Below are 20,107 nucleotides of genomic sequence, written 5' to 3' on the forward strand. Positions count from 1 at the left end.
AATCACCAAACAATAAAAACTGCACATTTAAACCACCTGATGTGTGTAGCTGACTTGGTCATATATTTAATGATTTACCTTATACAGGTTTGAATGCAATCCTCCGGGAATCAAGAGTTTGGCAGGTATCTTACCACTTATGAAAACACATGACAACTGAAACTTTGCATAAATTTAGATTATGAATCCATTCCTAGGGATGACTAGGGAAAAAAAAAAAAAAAACTTTTTGCTGAGCATCTGATTAATTGAGGATGTAATGCAGTCAGCAATTTAATCTTTTTGATTTTATTTTACATATCTTATATTTATTTTACAGACTCAGTCTGACCTGATTCTTAATAAATATGTAACATTGTTTCACATCAATTCTATTAACATAAGTGTGATCTGACAGATACATCAACTTTTAACTGATAAGTTTTTTCTCTCTCCAGTTTTGATGCCTTTAATTATTCAGTTTTAAACATCCAAGCTAAGGAGTTCAACATCCAAAAGGTATCTTTCACAAATATTGCACATTTAAAACCAATTAAAACATTTTACATTTATAGAAGCTCATTTAGTCTTTATTAAACTTGATTATTTTACTCTTTTTTTTTTTTACACAAATGTACAGTATAAAGCCATTTCTAAAGCACTGACCACAAAACAGAATAACTGTTTCTAAACACTCCTAAGATATATTGACTTTCAACAGAGACTTTGCTGCATTTACACATGCACTGCTTTTATTTAGCAATGGCTGACAAACCTGTCAATGATTTGATATAAAAGATTTTATTATCAAAGAACAAGGAACATGTAAATATTATACAGATGCAACCAATTGCATAAAGAGGACAGTAATTAAGATCACTGCATCCCATAATAAAAAATAACTTATTTGCAAAGAGAAAAGATAAGAAAAGGGAATAGTTGGCATGTGTGTTGAATCCTCAAATTTACACCTTCATCCTGAACTTCATCTGTGGAGAGAGAGAAAGAGGTGTCAGAAGATGCATTCAAATACATATGAGTGTACAATATAGAAACTGCAATTGAGAAATAAGAACAAATTACATTTTGAAAGTGAGAAACTTTAGTTTAAACTACAGTTTGCAACTGACTAACAACAACATCAGGTGAAATGATCAGAAATGCAGTGAAACACCACCACCGGACAACATATCTGAGCAGTTGGACATTAGAAATGTGTCAACCGGTCAAATTTTTACACAATATGGTCTACATTTGCATGTATATTAGTGGACATGATTACTGCATGTTATTTACATGCAAAAGGGACAAAGACATTATACTAGGCATGCACGATATATATTGGCAACCATTTTAGCCGATATACGTTCATTTTTTGTGTTATAGTTATCGGCCCGATAAGAAAATTTGGCTGATATAAAGCCGAAAATAATAACATTTCATTCAGATGCGCACTGTCCCCTATTATGGTTTTGAATTGCTTGAAATATGATTGAAATCACTTCAAAAAAGGAAAATACAGTTAAGTACAATGTGCAGTACAAGTCTGTCATATAATCGTGTGCTTGGGACATGGCTTTTAATGGTGAGACTTTTGTCTTTGTAATCAGGCTGAAAGCCTTTTTAATATAAAAATATATTAAAATTTTGATTTAGATTTATCAATATATCGGTTATCAGCTTTCAATTATAAAGAATTATCGGTTATCGGTATCAGCCAAAATGTTCATATCAGTGCATCTCGACATTAAACTCAGCTAACAAATTAAGATGATGAGAAACTCCTCATTGTTAGACACCATAAAAGGTGAGTTTATATACGTTTACAATTGCTGAGCAATTACTATAGAACTCAGCTGATATGAAACTATCTGCTTTATATTTTTAATGGCTAGTCTTTTGACAAACAATTTGTTCAAAATAAGTTAAAAACAAATTAAGTATTAAAATAATCAAATGACATTAAGGACATTTAATTTGTAAAGTTGTGCATCTAAAAATTAGAATGACTATTTAAACCATTTTCCTAAATTTCATGATAAAATTAGGTCATACCAGCCACCAAACTCAAAGCCACAGTTCAATTGAGCGGATGAACACCAGAGGGTGAGTGAAATAAGCCCGCAGAGAGGAAAGAGACCTGCAGTTTATAGGAATGATTACCGCCCCATATAACAGCAAACACGTACAGATAAATACTTAGATCAGCATTGATCAGCGCAGCGAGTCACTTTGTTCCCTAAACAGACACACAGCAAATACTTCAACACACCTGCAATTTTTAAACAATACTGGAATTTAAATAAATAAAACATACTTTCCAGTGCATTTATATTTAGTGATGCAATGAAAGTTATTTCCTACTGAAACAGTAATTAACAGTTTCATTTAGACGAAAACCGAAACCAGATATTGTTTATAGTTTATATTATTATATATATATATAAAAAAAAAATCAATCACATTTATTTGATAATCAACACTAAAATAAGTTAGTTGCATTAATTTAATTTACTTATTTTACGCCAATACATTGTTAAAAAATATAAACATTTAAACGATTGCAATAACTTTTTTCATGTAAGATTTGTTTAACATACATTAAAAAATGAAGACAACAAGTTAAGTAAAAATATAATGAATATGTAACTGCATATATTTATCAAAAAGCTCCTCTCTGGAGTCATTTTTTTCTAGCCAACTAAAACATTATGGACATCAAATGGCTTTTCTGAGGTAAATGTAACATTACATGATGTTTACAAGCTGTTTTATTGACTACTTTATTAACATACCTTCTGATGTTCATTCATATTTATTTCATGTTATAACTAGTAGTAAAGAATATGAGATCAGTTTATTGTTTGAATTGTGAGAAAATTGACAGAATTTGAACGCTCAGACTTTGTTTCGTATTAAAAGTAACAGCTTACTGTAATTATTGTTCATTATACAGTATTGTGTTTATGAAAGTTTTACATAAACTGAAAACGGCACAGATTAAAAGATCTTGGTTCATCAAAACAAAGAATAATAAAATCGATATTGCCAACCCAGCTTATCCATGTGCAGGAAACACACACGTGGCAACAATTTAATTTAATAATTTCAGTCAATTATTTTGATCTTCCAAAACTGTTTCGGCAGCAAATGAAAATTCGTTTTTCGCTGCCCAAAATTTCAATGCATCACTAATCTACCATGTGCTCTGGATCTTCATACCTGATAAGAACTACATGGTCTTGGTTCATGTCTACAGAGAGCTTTTTCTTAAAAAGAAGTGTTTATTGTACCTGTCTGGCACTGGAGGATTTGGGGGACTTGTTTCGGGGAGACTTTCTCAGAGTGGAATCCAGAGGAGACTTGCCGCTCACTGCTGAACGCAGGGCACGACTGGCCACGGCGGGAGATTTGCGGGCACTGTTACGCAGCTTGTTGAGGCCGCGCTGCAGCCTGCTGTCACCACGAACTTTGTTCTTTGGAGTGTTTTCAATAGTGAACAACACAGATTGCCTTCGCTCGGCCTACAGACGAAAGAAAGTGAGAAAAAACAGAAATATTATTACTGTATGAAACAAACCCATTTACCTAGACATCTAAATGAGGACATTCAATGTACTTCCAAAGAGCTGCTCATCTTATAGCCCTAAAAACATTTGTAATTTGTGATATACATTACAGTTTTTAGAATAGCACTACTCATAATAAGAGGCCTAATCTTGCATAATCAGTGCTATTTTATTCTTGTAATTTAAGCATTTTCTCAAAATATTACATTAGTCTTGTAGTTAACTTTATTTTCGTAAAAGGCCCATTATGAGATTATCAAATAATAATTAGAATTTTTTTTTTATTATTATTTATTTAGGCTCTAAAATGCTACTCTTTGAGGCACTAGGTCTTTATTAAATATAGTGGCCAAAAGTGATGTCTGGCCTAGGAAAATTGACTTTATTCAAATATTATTAAAAATTTTGTAAGTATATTGCATAGTTATGCTTTGAGTCGATTGTTTTATTTGTGATAACATGCCAAATTAACAATTTTTGCCCAGGCTTTCATACAAAGAAATTATGAACAAGCAAACGAAGAGAGAATCAATGAAATATTATATGTTGTAGTCAATGTATGCTTTTTCTTGTGAAATAAAAATATATAGATGAAACCTGTAGCTGTATTCCTTTTTTTGCCAAATAATTTAGTAAGATAAATACCTAAACAAAGTTTAGTGTTTAGTTCTTCCCTCATATTTAAAAAAACAAAATACTTCTCATATTTTGATAGTTTAATCGAACAAAACATACCCCTTCAGACATCACTTCAAATAGTATATATAAATATTTTGTCATAAGGTCTGTAATATATTAACTTCCTCATTTTACTTTACAACACAATTACACACAGCAAGTGCCACAAAAAAGTAGATTCATTAGACAATCGTAGTCTTTATGTAGCAAGGTTTTGGTTGCCATTTTAAAAACCCACTGAAAACTTCAGAGGGAACACATGGCAAATTACCATTGAATGTTGGCCTTTATATTCCTGAAACTATCGTTTTTAAATAAAGCTGACTGTAATAACATCAACCAAACTCTAAAGGACACTTTATTATTAAAATCACTTAAAACGCACTACTTTAGCTAATTTATAGACCACTATTAGCAGTGTGTACAAATAGCTATTTAGCTAAGTTCTGGGGATATTTTACAGCAAATATGTCCTCAAATAAATTCTAACAACCAAAGGCATTCAGCAAAAGTATTTTACCGGAGAGTTTGGAGGTCTGTTTTGACTGTTTCCAAACCTGCCCTTAGGTGTCATTGGTCGAGGGAAGCAACTTGCCAACTTCTTCGCCTGTGGAAACAACAACTTCTGTAACCAACAGCCTTACATTTTAGTGAAGTTTCTTGTCCAATGAAAATGCTTAAACACTTTCAGAATCAATCAAGTGGGATCAACATTTGCCCCTTCATATCAACCTCTCGTACCTCAGGTGTGTCTGGGCCTTGCAGTTGGGATCCAGGGCGTTTGGGAGCCAACGGGCTGCGTTTATTTTCAGAAGCACGCAGATGTGAGCTTGTTTTTGTGAGCTGAGAGGCCCGGTGAGCAGCAGTGCTGGACCGGATCTGACCCGGCAACATGGTGGCACGATGAGGCTGGGAGTGTGCGGGACCCTGGCTCGAATTTGCTCCGGGCGCAAGAGAGAAGCGGCGAGAGTTCAGGGTCTCTTGTATCTGACCCGGAACCATGGAAGCACGTCGGATCGTCTCATCCGGGTCACCCAAACGCAGGTCCTCGTCCGTTACAGTGAACGAGGGTCCCAGACTGGGCTACAGAGGCAGAACAATAAAGTTTGATTCTAGTTTTATACAAACAATGCAACTAAAGCTATCTTTTACAAGCTCACCCTTGACTCCAATGGGTAACTGCTCTTTAGGTGAGGCAGGCATGCTTTGTTTCGTAGCTGCAATTCGGCAATTCTCATCCAATCTTCACCAGCATGTTCGGGTTCATTCTCCGCTCCGATACAGAATGTACTGGCGGCTACACAACACACATACATACAAAATAAGTTGTTTTACTTATCTATCTAGACATTACTATCTCAAGTAGAACTGCAGGATTTGGGTAGGAAAAAAAAAAACAAATTGCGATTTTTATAATAAAAATTGTGACTGCGATTTAAAACACCAGGTTTACTGTGCTTGTTTGTAGGGCTGCACAATTTGGCCCAAAATTCTGTGATTGTATCAATATGACTATAAAATAATAATAATAATAATTCTTTTATTTTTATAATTATTACCAAAATAGAATATTAAATATATTATTGCAATATTTCAGTGTAAAATAAAGAGTATTTAATAATAATAATAATAATAATAATAATAATAGTATTTTACAGTACAGCAATTCTTCTGATACAAATTGTGATTGCGCTTTAAAAATTAAAAACAGAACATTGATTATATATAAATGACTATAAAATAATGTTTTATTATGATTCATTTAAAAAAACTAAACAAAATAAGAAATATTAATATTGTAATCTCCCATTACACACACATACATTATATATAATTTTTTTTTTTAAATCAAGTATTTAATAAAATAAATTTTCACTTTATTTTACTTTAACATTTTTACATTATAAATCCAAAATTACAGTCCTATAATTACCACTGTCTTTCTTTTATAAAAAATTAAACCATCAAACTTATGGAAAACAGAAGGTTGATCTTAAAGCTTCTCTTTTGTTGACGACAGACAGTTTATAAGCACTTTTCATTACAAGTATGAGAAGATGGCTGGCTTATGTTGTGTTCCTAATCTCAATGCAGATATGAGGTTGCTGCTCATATATTTAAATGCAATTTGATCATCTCATTGAGCCATATAGCAATTTTGATTTTATTTTGATAATCATGCAGCCCTGAAGTACTGGGAAAAGTAACCAAAAACAATGTGGTCTAATGACAGAATTTCACCTCTTGGTGGGGCGATGGTGTGCACGGCACTTCTGCGATATCCAGGCAGATTTTGAAGGGTGTCTGCTTTTGATAAACTTTCTTCTGTGAAGTCTATAGAGATCGGCCGTGAGTGATGGACTGCCAAGTTGGGTTGAGATCGGGCAGAGTGCAGACTAGAAAAGGACTCCTCGCCTTCAGCACTTCCTGGTGTCTTCTAAACAAGCAAAAATAAAAGAATAAACAATTTATAACCTTAGCAACTCTGAAAATATCTTCATGGCTTCAAAAAGGTCAAAAGGTCTCTTCCTTTTTCAGATCTCTTCCTTTTTTCTGTCATGCAAGTACAGCTCCTTTTTATTCTCTTGAATGTAGAAAGTGAATTCTGCTTGCCAAACTTTTCAAATCAGCAATAAAATCTGACGTAAACAGTCTCATAAATGCAGTTTCTTGCGCACAAATAGCATTTAATGCAAGTGCAGCCCTAACCAAGAGTAACAGAAGCTGCAGTGATGTGTGAAAATTATGCTTAAAAACTGTCTATTTCATGTTGATCCAGTCAATTTTTTTTATGTAAAGACCTGACAGTGATTTTACTGATTGGTTCTTTAATGTGGAACTTACTGTATGAAAGCCAACTGAACCTTTTTTTTTAACCCAATGAAATGCAGAAGGCAAAAAGATGTTTGTGCATTTCCTACCTTAGCCATTGTGATGTTGATAACTTGTGTAGTACGTCGCCTGCGAGCCGAAGCGGTCAACTTCTTTGACGAGTCAACCACAAGATCGCCAATGGAAGTGATGCTGGACTCTAGTTTTCGTTCAAAGGCATCGTTGTGGTCCACTTTACGCTTGTTGCCTTGTTGACCCATAGGCGTGAAGTAGAGAGTCTCCAGGGATTCGGCCCCCAAGGCACGGCGTTTAGCAGCCAAACGCTCAGAACTGCGTACTAGTGGAGTGCTGGATTCACCCGGTACTGCTGAATGACTGCCATATTGGGAAAACAGGACAATGACATTGCATGAGTTACTTGAAATACTATGTGAGAAACCTGTACAACTGGGCTGGTTTAGTTACCCGTTAGCATTGAGCGAATCGTTCAGCTCAAACTCCAAGCTGTCAGTGCTGGTGTCTTGATGTTTTTCTGGGACTCTGATGTACTGGCATTCTCTATGTCTTATGCCCTCAATGTCATCAGTCATCTTCCTCTGCTCTCGCAGTTGCCTGTCAGCAAAGTCAACCTGAGACCAAAACACAAACCATGAAATTCAACAGGAAACTCAAATTTCAAAAGCTTAATTCATTTTAATTTACACATTGTTGAAAATTTAAAATGTAAACTAACTTGTGCCTCCAAGCTTTTCACTTTGGCCGCAAGGTTCTTCTCTTTGGCATTCGCCTGGTCTAGTTCCATGCGAGCTAGCTTCAGTTCAGTCTCCAGAGCCTTGATTTCTCTCTTACTGGCATCAAGTGATTGCTCAAAAGTTTTGTTCAGTTCCTGAGCCTCCACCAGCAGCTGCTTTTTACTGTCGTAGTGATTCTTGGCTTTCTCCACCTGAGGAAGAACCATAAGACAGCCGTTGAGTTTTAAAATAAGGGCAAGCCAAAATGGAGCAATTCAGTTGTGCAGCGAGGATTCTTTAAAACATCAAAATGCATGAAAGAAACAGATTTAAGTCAACACAGACCTGTGCTTTGTAGTGCTCTACTGCTTCCGACTTTGTCTTCAGCTGCTCCAAGAGTTCCAGATTCTGCTCCTCCCACTGTCGGGAAGCCTTTTTAAGAGCAAGGATGGAACCGTTTTTCTCCTCAACCTTCAACTCCAGCTCAGCTCGAATCTTCTGGGAGGCGTCGCACTCCCTCTGAAGAGCTTGGTTGAGAGAAGTCAGATGGCTCCTTTCTTGCCTCAGCATCTCCAAATTCTGCTGGTAGCTATCCAGTTGAAGTTTGTCTGCTTGAAGTTCAACAATTCTCTTCTCCAGGTCCTCCTTTTGTTGGCACAGCAATTCCGAATGCCTCTGATGCTTCTGATCCAAAGACTGCAAAAGACGGTCTTTGTCAGTGACATCACGACTGGCAGTGTCTAATTGTCTCTGTAGTGTTTGAACCTTCTCTTCAAGTGCTGTGCGGAGATCATCTTCAGACTGTTTGGCCCTTAATTGTTGATCATTCATTTTATTTTGAAGAGAACTTATTTGAGTTTCCCTCTCAGAGGTGAGAGTGGAGACCTCTAGTATTTTAGCCTGAAGTTCACTTACAAACTTCTCAAGCTCCTGAGCTTTTTCTCGAAGTTTCTCTTGTTCACACACCTCCTTTTGAAGCATCAGAAGCTCAGATTCTTTCTGAGAAGCTGTAGTTGTCAGCTCTGCCATTTGCATCTTAAGAGCAGCCAAGTTCTCCATTAATGTGTTGTGTTTAACCTCCAAAACAGAAATCTCCTGTTGCTTCTGCACTTCAGTGTCCTGGTAACTGCGGATTTTGTCATTGAGGGAGGTTACTTCAGTTGACAGATGGTCTCTTTCCTTTCTCACCATCTCCAAATTCAGCTGGCACCCCTCCAGTTGTTGTTTCTCAACAACAAGCTCATCAATCCTCTTCTCCAGGTCCTCCTTTACCTGATGCCTATCAAGGACAGCTTTCTCCTTTTGTTGGCACAGCAGTTCCATCTGCCTCAGCTTCTGTTCTAAAGTCTGCAGAAGTTGGCCTTTATCGATGACATCACGACTGGCAGTTTCCAATTGTCGCTGAAGGGTTTCTACCTTCTCCTCCAGCTCTCTGCGGCAATCATCTTCAGACTGTTTGGCACTTAATTGATCCTTCAACTCATTTTGAAGAGAAACCTCCCTCTCAGAAGCAAGAGTGGACACCTCTAGGATTTTAGCTTGAAGTTCGCTCACAGTTCTCTCAAGTTCCTCACGCTTGGCAGTCCCAACCTCCTGAGCCTTGTCTCTAATGCTCTCTTGTTGGTGAAGCTCACTTTGAAGCAAGAGAAGCTCAGAATGTTTCTGTGAAGCTGTAGTTGTCTCATCCTCCAACTTCTTCTCAAGGGCAGCCATGTTTTCTTTTAACAGGTTGCATTTCTCCTCTAAAACAGAAATCTCCTGTTGCTTCTGCACTTCAGTGTCCTGGTAACTGCAGATTTTATCATTGAGAGAAGTTACTTCAGTTGTCAGGTGGTCTCTTTCCTTTCTCACCATCTCCAAATTCTGCTGGTACTCCTCCAGTTTTTGTTTCTCATCAACAAGCTTCTTCTCCAGGTCCTCCTTTGCCTGATGAATCTCCAGGCCATCTTTCTCCTTTTGAAGGAAAAGTCCTTCCATCTCCTTTAGCTTTTGATCTAAAGACCCCAGCAGATTGTCTTTGTCTGTGGCACAACGATTGACCGCCTCTAGCTCTCCTTGTAGGGTGCCAACCGTCTCTTCCAGCTGTTTGCGGAGATCATCTTCAGACTCTTTGGCCCTCAAATGATCCTTCAATTCATTTTGAAGAGAAGCCTCCCTCTCAGAGGCAAGAGCGGAGACCTCCAGGATTTTAGCTTGAAGTTCACTCACCGTTCTCTCAAGTTCCTCACGCTTGGCAGTCTCAACCTCCTGAGCCTTTTCTCTAAGGCTTTCTTGTTGGTGAAGCTCATTTTGAAGCAAGAGAAGCTCAGAATGTTTCTGTGAAGCTGTATTTGTCTCCTCCACCAACTTCTTCTCAAGGGCAGCCATGTTTTCTTTTAACAGGTTGCATTTCTCCTCTAAAACAGAAATGTCCTGTTGCTTCTGCACTTCAGTGTCCTGGTAACTGTGTATTTTATCATTGAGAGAGGTTACTTCAGTTGTCAGGTGGTCTTTTTCCTTCTTCACCATCTCCAAATTCTGCTGGTACTCCTCCAGTTGTTGTTGTTTCTCAACAACAAGCTCATCAATCCTTTTCTCCAGGTCCTGCTTTGCCTGATGCATCTCCAGGATATCTTTCTCCTTTTGAAGGAAAAGCCCTTCCATCTCCTTCAGCTTTTGATCTAAAGACCCCAGCAGACTGTCTTTGTCTGCAGCACAACGATTGACCGTATCTAGTTCTCCTTGTAGGGTGGCAACCTTCTCCTCTAGCTCTCTGCGGAGATCATCTTCAGACTGTTTGGACCCTCAATTGATCCTTCAACTCATTTTGAAGAGAAGTCTCCCTCTCAGAGGCAAGACTGGAGACTTGTAGGATTTTAGCTTGAAGTTCACTCACAGTTCTCTCAAGTTCCTCACGCTTGGCAGTCTCAACCTCCTGAGCCTTTTCTCTAAGGCTTTCTTGTTGGTGAAGCTCGTTTTGAAGCAAGAGAAGCTCAGAATGTTTCTGTGAAGCTGTAGTTGTCTCCTCCACCAACTTCTTCTCAAGGGCAGCCATGTTTTCTTTTAACAGGTTGCATTTCACCTCTAAAACAGAAATGTCCTGTTGCTTCCGCACCTCAGAGTCCTGGTAACTGCAGATTTTATCATTGAGAGAGGTTACTTCAGTTGTCAGGTGGTCTCTTTCCTTCTTCACCATCTCCAAATTCTGCTGGTACTCTTCCAGTTGTTGTTTCTCATCAACAAGCTTCTTCTCCAGGTCCTCCTTTGCCTGATGCATCTCCAGGACATCTTTTTCCTTTTGAAGGAAAAGCCCTTCCATCTCCTTCAGCTTTTGATCTAAAGACCCCAGTAGATTGTCTTTGTCTGCGGCACAACGATTGACCACATCTAGTTCTCCTTGTAGGGTGCCAACCTTGACTTCCAGCTCTCTACGGAGATCATCTTCATTTTGTTTGGCCCTCAATTCTTGATCCTTCAACTCATTTTGAAGAGACATTACTTGAACCTCTCTCTCAGAGGCAAGAGTGGAGACTTGTAGGATTTTAGCTTGAAGTTCACTAACCATACTTTCAAGTTCCTCACGCTTGGCAGTCTCAAGCTCTTGAGCCTTTTTTCTAAGGATTTCTTGTTGGTGAAGCTCGTTTTGAAGCAAGAGAAGCTCAGAATTTTTCTGTGAAGCTGTAGTTGTCGCCTCAGCCAACTGGTTCTGAAGAGAAGTCAAGTTCTCCTTCAACACGATGTGTTGGGTTTCTAAAACAGACAATTCTTGTTGTTTCTGCACTTCGTTTTCACTGTACTGGCAGATCTGCTCTTTAAGAGATGTTACCTCTGCTGACAGAACCAGCATTTCCTCTTGTTTTTCTGATGCAGCTGAACAAGCAGAGTGAAGCTCTTGCTGAAGTTTTTTAACAGTCTCCTCATGCTCTTTGCGATTTGATTTGATCATTTCGTTTATTTCACTATTTTGTTCCTTCACAAGCTTCAGCTCGTGGTCAACAGAGTCATACTCATTCCTCAGATTTCTGATTTCTTCATCTTTTAGGGAAATCTGCTCAGACAATTCTAGAATGTGAGTTTGGAGGCTTTCGATTTTGGTCAAAGCCTGACTAACCTGGTTCTCTCCCTCAGCTTTCTCCTGTCTGAGAACATTTATTTGCCCCTGAAGGTCTCCAATGGTCTGCAGATGCTCATTAAGCTCCTGCTGCAATGTGCATGACTCCTTTTTCAAGGAATCGTTCTCTGCTACCACTTTTTTATGCTCCTCCAGCTTCTTCTCATATTCCTGAACGGTGTTCTTTGCACTTTGCAACTCAACAATGAGGGCATTTAGGGCATCCTGCTGTGAAGCTCTCTCTGCTTCCAAACCCTGGATCTCGGCATGCAGAGCATGAACCGTCTTGTCTAAAGAGGCAACCTTCCCCTCCAGCTCTTCTCTCTGTTGGCGGAGGTCCGCAGAGATTTTGATCTCCGCTGTCAGCTGCACTTCCACCTGCTGTAGACGAGAAACATCACTTTCCAGAGCTGATATCTGCGCAGTGAGTATTTCTTCTGACTCCGTAAGGCCTCCTCCAGGGTTTCTCTCTCCAAACGGATGCTGTTGACAGACTGCTCTAGATCGAACACAACCATCTGTAGTCTTCTGGTTTCCTTTTCAAAAGAGGCTCTCTCCTCAGCCAACAAAGCCTCAACTTCTGCCTTTTCCTTCTCAAGACGGGAAATAGTGTCCTGAAGCTCAGCGAGTTTAAGAGTCAGATCTGCCAGCTCCTGTTTAAGCTTCTCTGACTTAAAAAACAAAAACAGATTAAAAATGTTAGTCAGCATTGGTGAATTCTAGTTTTCAGCTAAGTAAGAATTAAATTGCTGTATCATATCTCTCTTTTAACAGTTAATGCATGTACTGCAAGAACATGAAATAAGCTTTAGACTCTGATTAACCCTGATTACTATGATTATTTTTAGACTACAGGTAGTATTGTGCATCATGGTGATATTTAATAAAAAAACTTTAGTTCATAAATGAACTTTCATCAACTAAATTTAGACCATTTTAGTAAACTTGACAATACATTTTAGTAATACTGACTAAATTTAAAGAATTTCCATCAGAAAACCCTGTATAAACATTATTATGACAGAAGAACAGAACATCTCACCTCCATGATGGGCCCCAAAACCTCTCCTTTCTCCTGAGACTGAGCTTTATGGAGTTCATCCTCCAGAACAGAGATCTTTCCCTGAAGTATCTGCACTTGCTCACTTAGACACTCCTGCACGGGGAGATCAGGACCAAGAAAACGCAAAACAGATTAATAAATACTAGTCAGGGAGAGTACAAAGCAAAGGAACAGAACATAAATAATTTAATTGAAATTATCTACCCTGTGTTTGACGGCCTCATTCAACTCGTGCTCAAGAAACTCCTTTCTGCTCCTCCATTCAGCCTGTGACGTTTCATGAGCCATCGTGAGTTTGGTAACTTCCTCCTCGGCTCTCGCCAACTGAGCGAATGCGTTTCGCACCTGATGAATCCAGAGTGAGAGAGAAATCAGTTTTAAACATGTTAGCAACACAGAAAGGAAGAAGAAGAAGTATCTCACCTGAGCAGCAAAAGTATGGTTCTCCTCTGTTAGCTCATCAATCTTTTTGTCCTTCTGAGAGTTTTCAGATTTTAAATCTTGGCACTGCTTCACGACCTCATGCACTCTGCGGAGAAGACTGTACAAGAAAAAATAGCTTTACAAATAAGTCTCATTTGTCAGAATTAGTTAATGTATTAACTAACATGAACTAGCAATTTATTTCATAGCATTTATTAACCTTTTTGATCCCACACAGACATGCTTAGGCTGTTTACATCTTATTAAGACGCGTTTTGGTCGATCGGATCACAAGTAGACAATGCTAAAAACAGGTGTATACAGGGTCTAAAACGTTTTGAGCATCTTCACTTTCGGCCACTTCCAGAGATATTCGAAAATGCATTTGACCGGATTGCTTTCATATTGTAAACGCTCATGGTTAAATAGCCAGTAAAGACCGCCTACTGTGTGTAAACATTATAGGAAGCACACTAGCCAGATGGGATATAAAACTTTGTCAGCTGAAGACCCAAGTTTTGTTTGAAAACGAAGAACATTTCAAGCACAATGTTCTCTCACCATTCCTGATTCCTAAAACACACTCACAGCGTCCGGCTGGTCTTGCGGCTGTCAGAGCAGAAACGAAAGCTGGTGCTCTCCATGTGTTTTTCCATCATCTCCTTTTTCATTCATATGTAAATTGCACAAGCTTATTTTGTCCATTAGATCGAAAGATCGGACAAAGCCCATACATTTACCCGCCCATAGACCCTCCCCTCAGAGAAATCAGGACAGAAGTGGTTGAAAGTGGACAAAGAGACGGATTAAAACACCAGGTGTAAACCGGAACGTGTCTGTCTTGTCTACTTCTGATCTGATCGATCAAATTGCATCCTAATACCAGGTGTAAACAGGGCCATAGTCAACCTTAACCTTGCGCCTCACCTCTCGTTCTTCTCCTGCAGCTCCAGCAGAGCATCTTTATGGTCTTTCTCCAGTTCTCGTTGTTCTCTCAGCATTCGGTCCACCCTATGCTGCAGCTGGATAATCAAACCCTCTGTGTGCAAATGAGAGAGAAATTAAAAACTAATTCACACCAGAGGTTACTTCATTCACTCCAGACGGCATATAGGATACCTTTTTCTGAGATTATGTTGATCTGATCGGCCAGTTCTTTCTCCAGCTCGTCTCTCACGTCTCCCTCATGTGCCAATTCTTTCCGGAGTCTCTTCAACTGGAAATGCGGTGTGCTCATTACATCCTGCACTGGAGAGCTGGAGATCAAGAATGTAATCATTTCCAACTGTACAAATTTCTAACATCAATCAATATTGTTATGACAGCAAAATGTTGCAAAGCAACAAATCAGTAAATAGCTGATGCTTAAAGGACTGTTCTGTCATTGAGTTAAGCTTAATGTAGTGTAGTTTAATGTTTATTACCACAAAAAATTGTTTTGACATGATGTACCTCATTTTCATAAAAAAGGAAGGCGCCTTTAATGAAGTGAATGGGACCAATTTTTGGAGGATTTAAAAGCAGAAAGTGGAGTTTATAACTTTCTAAAAGAATTTACAGAAATTCTTCTGTTAAAATGTATGCATTCTGTAATTTTTACAGTCGTTTTTTTGGTTTTTGGATTCATGGCATTGCGTTGTCATGGTGGAAAAGTTGAATAATTGTGTATATCTTTGCACACATAAGGTTAGAAAGCCATTTTTTTAACAATAAAATCATGTTACCAACATGGGAGGTAAGGTTAAAAAAAAATAATAATAAATAAAAGGAAAGGAAAGGAAAGGAAAAGAGGAAAAAAACATTATGCCACAAATGTGTTGACTGAGATTAACTTGTACTGAACATTTCATAAGATTTTAAACATTGAACATTTTTTAAACATTTTTTATTGTAAATAAAAAGTATTCTCAGTCAGTACTGCCTTAGTTCTCAGCCTAAATGATAATATAGTTATAACTTTCTGAAGCTGTGACCCATTTAACATTTTGGATTGTTTTAGTCAAGAAGCCATTTTTTTCCTTCACCATGGGATCAGTACAAAAGACACTTACCTGTACGAGCTGGAAGCCACTGTGCAAAGCTCTTGAAACTGAACTCTGGGAAACCGTTGGACGACTGGAGACTCGTCATCAGTGTACAATAACAAGTTCACATCCTTTATAACAGCTGTGCATGAGAGAGATTATTGATGAGCAAAGATTCAATTTGATGTAAAAATTACAGATATCGCCACACTTTTCCAATGGATTGATCACATTAACTATTTCCAACTTTGTTGTATTACAGCTTTTCTGAAATGGTATGTTTAAGTATGCAAATGAAGCATTATTTAATTAAATATGCACTACTTTGCATAATTTCCAGAACAGAAATCCAAACATTGGATAAAGCCATGTTCAAAAGATTCATTTTGTTGACATAAAAGTTAAAGTTTTTTACAGAGGGGATTTTGGATACCTTATCACTCCATAAACCAGAAAATACTGCCAACAGCCAGAAAAAGAGAAATACATTTTCACAATGTTTTTAAGAATAAAATAAAATGAAATCCCTCTGTAAAACCCATATAGGAATTCAACTGTAAAAGCAGCTGAAGTGGAGATTTCTGACTCGATGAATGAGAAAAAAAAAAATTAAAATATAAGTATTGTAATTGAAATCTACAGATGCAAATGCATAAAGAGCACTTAAAAAAAAAAAAAAAAATCACGTATTTTGGATGTTTCCTTTCCACTAATTTGAAACAAAAATCACCAAAAATCTCAAAAATGACCAGTGCAGCAGTGCCTGAAAAAACAATGTAGCGTCTTGCCTTCATTTACTTAAACATTATCCATTTCATTCTCAAAAACATTGATGAACCATCAATAATGCTGCACACTGGATAAAGAAAATGTGTTAAAACAAGCAATAATGTGGCTACTTACAGTCTTGGTCTAGAAACTGATCTAAGCCTTCATCTAAAGACAATCCATCAGCGTCATCTTTAACGAAACGAAACATGGATATAATCTCCGACTGACACGGACAGAGAAAGAGAGACACATAAGAACCTTCGTTAAAGAGTCACAATTTCAAAATGAGCCAGAACATTCAATATTGGTCACAGTGGCACTAGATATAGAGCTACGGAAAGCAAAGCATCTAGCGGTCATAAGTAAAGACTCACCTCTGTTCTTGAATCCATGGGTAACTGGTTGCCTTTTTTAAAACTGCAGTAACAAAGCAGAAGCACCACCTGTGCAGCACATCCAGCACAAATACATACATATCATTAAAAGAACAATTCATCCTGAAATTAATTTACATGCCTTGCATCTATAAGTGACCACAGCAGCAAAGACCTAAAAATGTAGTGAATTCAAAAAAGTAATTTCTCAAATGTTGGTCTGTTCCCCACACAAAGCTTCAGAAAACTTAGAATATAGGAGAATAAGTCATATGAACCAATTTAATGTTGCTTTATGTCAGCTGTTTGTTATTAGAGCTTGATACATTTGAACATTAAGGGTCGTGTACAGAAAAGATTCTTCAAAAACATCAACAGCAGCATAGGAGCAATAAAGGGGTCACATGATGCTTTTAAATGTTTTTCTTTTCCTTTAGATCAAAGTCCAAATATTACTTTCTCAAACTAGGAGACTCCAAAACAAAATTAGGAACCTTTAAAATATCTTAATGGGGCACTTTAAGTTACATTCTAATAGGTCTTTTTTTCTACTCACTATAGAACAGTATTGTTAGATGTATTTATCAATCTAATTGTTATTGTTTACTAGTTTATTACATTTTTATTAGTTAATATTTTAATCAATATTTATTTTAATGTATTTAAGCATTTATCATGATCTATTTTAAAATATTTTTATTTATATGCTCTTTATTATTTATTAATTTAGTTTGAAACACACTGATTTAGCGCACAAATACCTTGGCAAGCTGAAGCTCCAGGTCAGTCTCTTCATCGATTTTCTGTAAGATGAGGGAACTTTGTCTTTTGCTGAGGTTAAAGTCATCTGCATATGGAAAAAAAGTTTTAAACATTTCTAAATGCAAAAAAAGTTAAATAAAAGAAACATTTGTGCACATCAATCATGCAAACGTTACATACATGGCCATGACAGGTGTTAATATTTCAAAATTTAAATAGCCCAAGTTACTTTTAATGGAAGTGTCTAACCACAACCTTTTTTTTTTTTTTTTTAAGGAACAAGTAAATGCATTTTCAACATTTGCATCAAATACTATCAATAGAGCATAATGAGAATAATAAAATTACAGCACAAAATTGTAAAAAGAAAGACACGTGCACAGATTTGAAACTCACCATGCAAAACGCTGAAGATGACTTCCAATTTCTTATACAGGGATAAAGTCTTAAAAACCTCAAAGTCCTCTTTCCCCCGTCTACAGCAAGAGATGATGCATTAGTCAGAGGTAAATTAAGTTGCAAGTTATCATAGCATTACAATATAACCAGAAGAGTCTCAAAATAACAACTCACAGTTTGTTGCAGATCTCCAGGAGTCGAATCCCATTTCTCATATGAATGAACTCCCAGATTTCCTTCTCAGGAAACATGGTATTCATCTGTCAAAAGGACAAATGTCAATATAAAGATCTCTTTAAACTTTACAGTGGAAACATTAGAGTTGTTAATACTATAAAACATACATTGCAATGTTAAAGGTGCAATATGTAATATTTTCTGTCCACTAGAGGCCTATTCAAAACAAAGGCGTAGCTTGATGACGTCAAGTTTGAGCGCAGAATCTTGGGACATGTGGTCTTCACATCACAGCCGGTGGAAAATAATAGGGATTTGAGTCGGGAAGAAAACATGTTCATGGATGCGATCCATGAACATCCATCCATAGATCGATTTTAGAATATCATATTAAATACTGGATGTCTCGTGTTGATAAATGGCATGCAATTAATTTTAAAACGTATTGCATGACGGAGAAAATGCTGTATTACTGTTACTAAAAATAAAGCTGCATCTGATTATGCTATGTTAGCTTCTTCACAAAATAGTGTTTTTCTCTGAGGCATGGTAAAGCATGGTACTCGCAAAAAATCAAGAAAATTGATTTAAACAATAAGACTAAACATGTTGAGCTATATAACAATAATCAGTTTTCTGTCTATAAATATATTGAAACAGTTGTTCCCTTGTCTATTAAAACATGTAAATATAAAAGCGTCTTTGGTGTTTCCATGGTTTCTACAAAATAAATCCGGAAACCGAGGGTAACGCGGGTATGATGCGATTGACAGGCACCTCCTCACACGCCCAGGAGCCTTGGTTAAAATTGCAATTTTCTCATGATTTACAAATAGTTGGAAACATTTGGGATATTGTAAGCACTCAAGTGAACAACATATATAACACTGGCCTAGTGGTTTTTGGATGTTTTACTGCAAAAATATTACATATTGCACTTTTAAAAATAACAATAGATTATAAAATAACTAACAGTAAGTAATAATAGCATCATTTTGTCAATTTTCTTGAGTAAAGAAAACAAAATTTTATATATATATATATATATATATATATATATATATATATATATATATATATATAAAAGTTTGTACATCACTGGATGACACTCAGTAGAAAATATGCAATACTTTGTGAGCACTTTAATAACACTTTTAAACAAAAATATTACTTATAATCCTGTATGGAAAAAGGAAAACATTTCTGTCAACGCATCATCTTATTGATGAGGTTCTGGGGATACAGAAGACCAAAACATTGGATAACCAAGTGCATTAAAATAACAGAACTTGGGTAAAGTTGGTTTTATATTCGCACATTCGGACTTCTGATAAATTCAGACTTTCCAATAAATGTGCAATAAATTAATGTTTGCGAATTTTAAGCAGCGACATGATATTGACAACCAACGACTGTCAACTTACAACATTTTTCACAGTCGATCAAAATAGGCAAGTATTGTTTTAATGGCATATTTACTTGTGAATGTCCACTGAATGTCCAATGTAGTGTGATTAACAAGGCTATTGAATACGGATGTCCGAATGTGCGAATATAAAACCAACTTTACCCAAGTAATAAACTAAACTGTTTCCTCACCCATGTCAAAAGTGGACCCGCCTTGGTCCTACTGAACTTCATGGCGGACTCTATGAAAAAACATATTTTAAACCAGTTGTAGAGAAACCAGAAAAAGTCATACAGATGAAGAAACGGTGTTTGAAGTTTACACTTAGATTGTTAAATCTAATTCTGTATACCAGATACTATAAAAAGTGAACATTTCTAAGTATATAGGATGACATTTGTTTACTTTAATGATAATAAACACTTTGGTGCACATAAAAAGCCTTAATATGACACGCCGAAGTGTTATTCAGCGCACATAAACACAAATATAATTAGCATTACAATATGTGTAAGTTTTGTTTGTTTACTCTGTAACGTTTTGCCCGCTAACTCAACTGTACCAGTGTTTAAACAACATGTCGATCGTTATAAAATCGTGTCCTCATAGTCATAAACCAACCAATAAAGATGAAGTTACTTATATATTAATGATTTAAATGTTTTACCGTGATTTCAGGGTGAGGTGAAGTAAAGACGCGCATCGATTCACTTACTGAAGCGTTTTCAAATTCAAACTCACAACGCCGACTGTATCTGAACAGCGATTGGTTATCACGTGATGGCGCAAAGCTTCGTGCTCATTGGTTTTCCCAAATTAAAGTAACC

The 20,107-nt window shown here is 36.9% G+C and overlaps 1 protein-coding gene across 1 annotated transcript; it reads right to left on the reverse strand.

Moving 5' to 3' along the window:
- Nucleotides 1-709: 709 nt before the first annotated feature.
- LOC125248558 (nuclear mitotic apparatus protein 1-like) lies at nt 710-20,050 on the reverse strand. Its single transcript, XM_048160508.1, is given in 25 exon segments — nt 710-968; nt 3,273-3,503; nt 4,747-4,833; nt 4,968-5,309; nt 5,387-5,523; nt 6,468-6,663; nt 7,148-7,433; nt 7,524-7,687; nt 7,792-8,001; nt 8,135-10,574; nt 10,576-12,316; nt 12,319-12,550; nt 12,922-13,035; nt 13,147-13,287; nt 13,366-13,483; nt 14,293-14,404; nt 14,485-14,621; nt 15,417-15,531; nt 16,293-16,383; nt 16,535-16,603; nt 17,296-17,381; nt 17,693-17,772; nt 17,870-17,955; nt 19,472-19,521; nt 19,948-20,050. Coding segments are annotated over 24 exon segments (7,281 nt in total). The 5' UTR covers nt 19,514-19,521; nt 19,948-20,050; the 3' UTR covers nt 710-944.
- Nucleotides 20,051-20,107: the final 57 nt, after the last annotated feature.

Source organism: Megalobrama amblycephala, linkage group LG16 (genome assembly GCF_018812025.1).
Source record: "Megalobrama amblycephala isolate DHTTF-2021 linkage group LG16, ASM1881202v1, whole genome shotgun sequence".
Lineage (NCBI taxonomy): Eukaryota > Metazoa > Chordata > Actinopteri > Cypriniformes > Xenocyprididae > Megalobrama > Megalobrama amblycephala.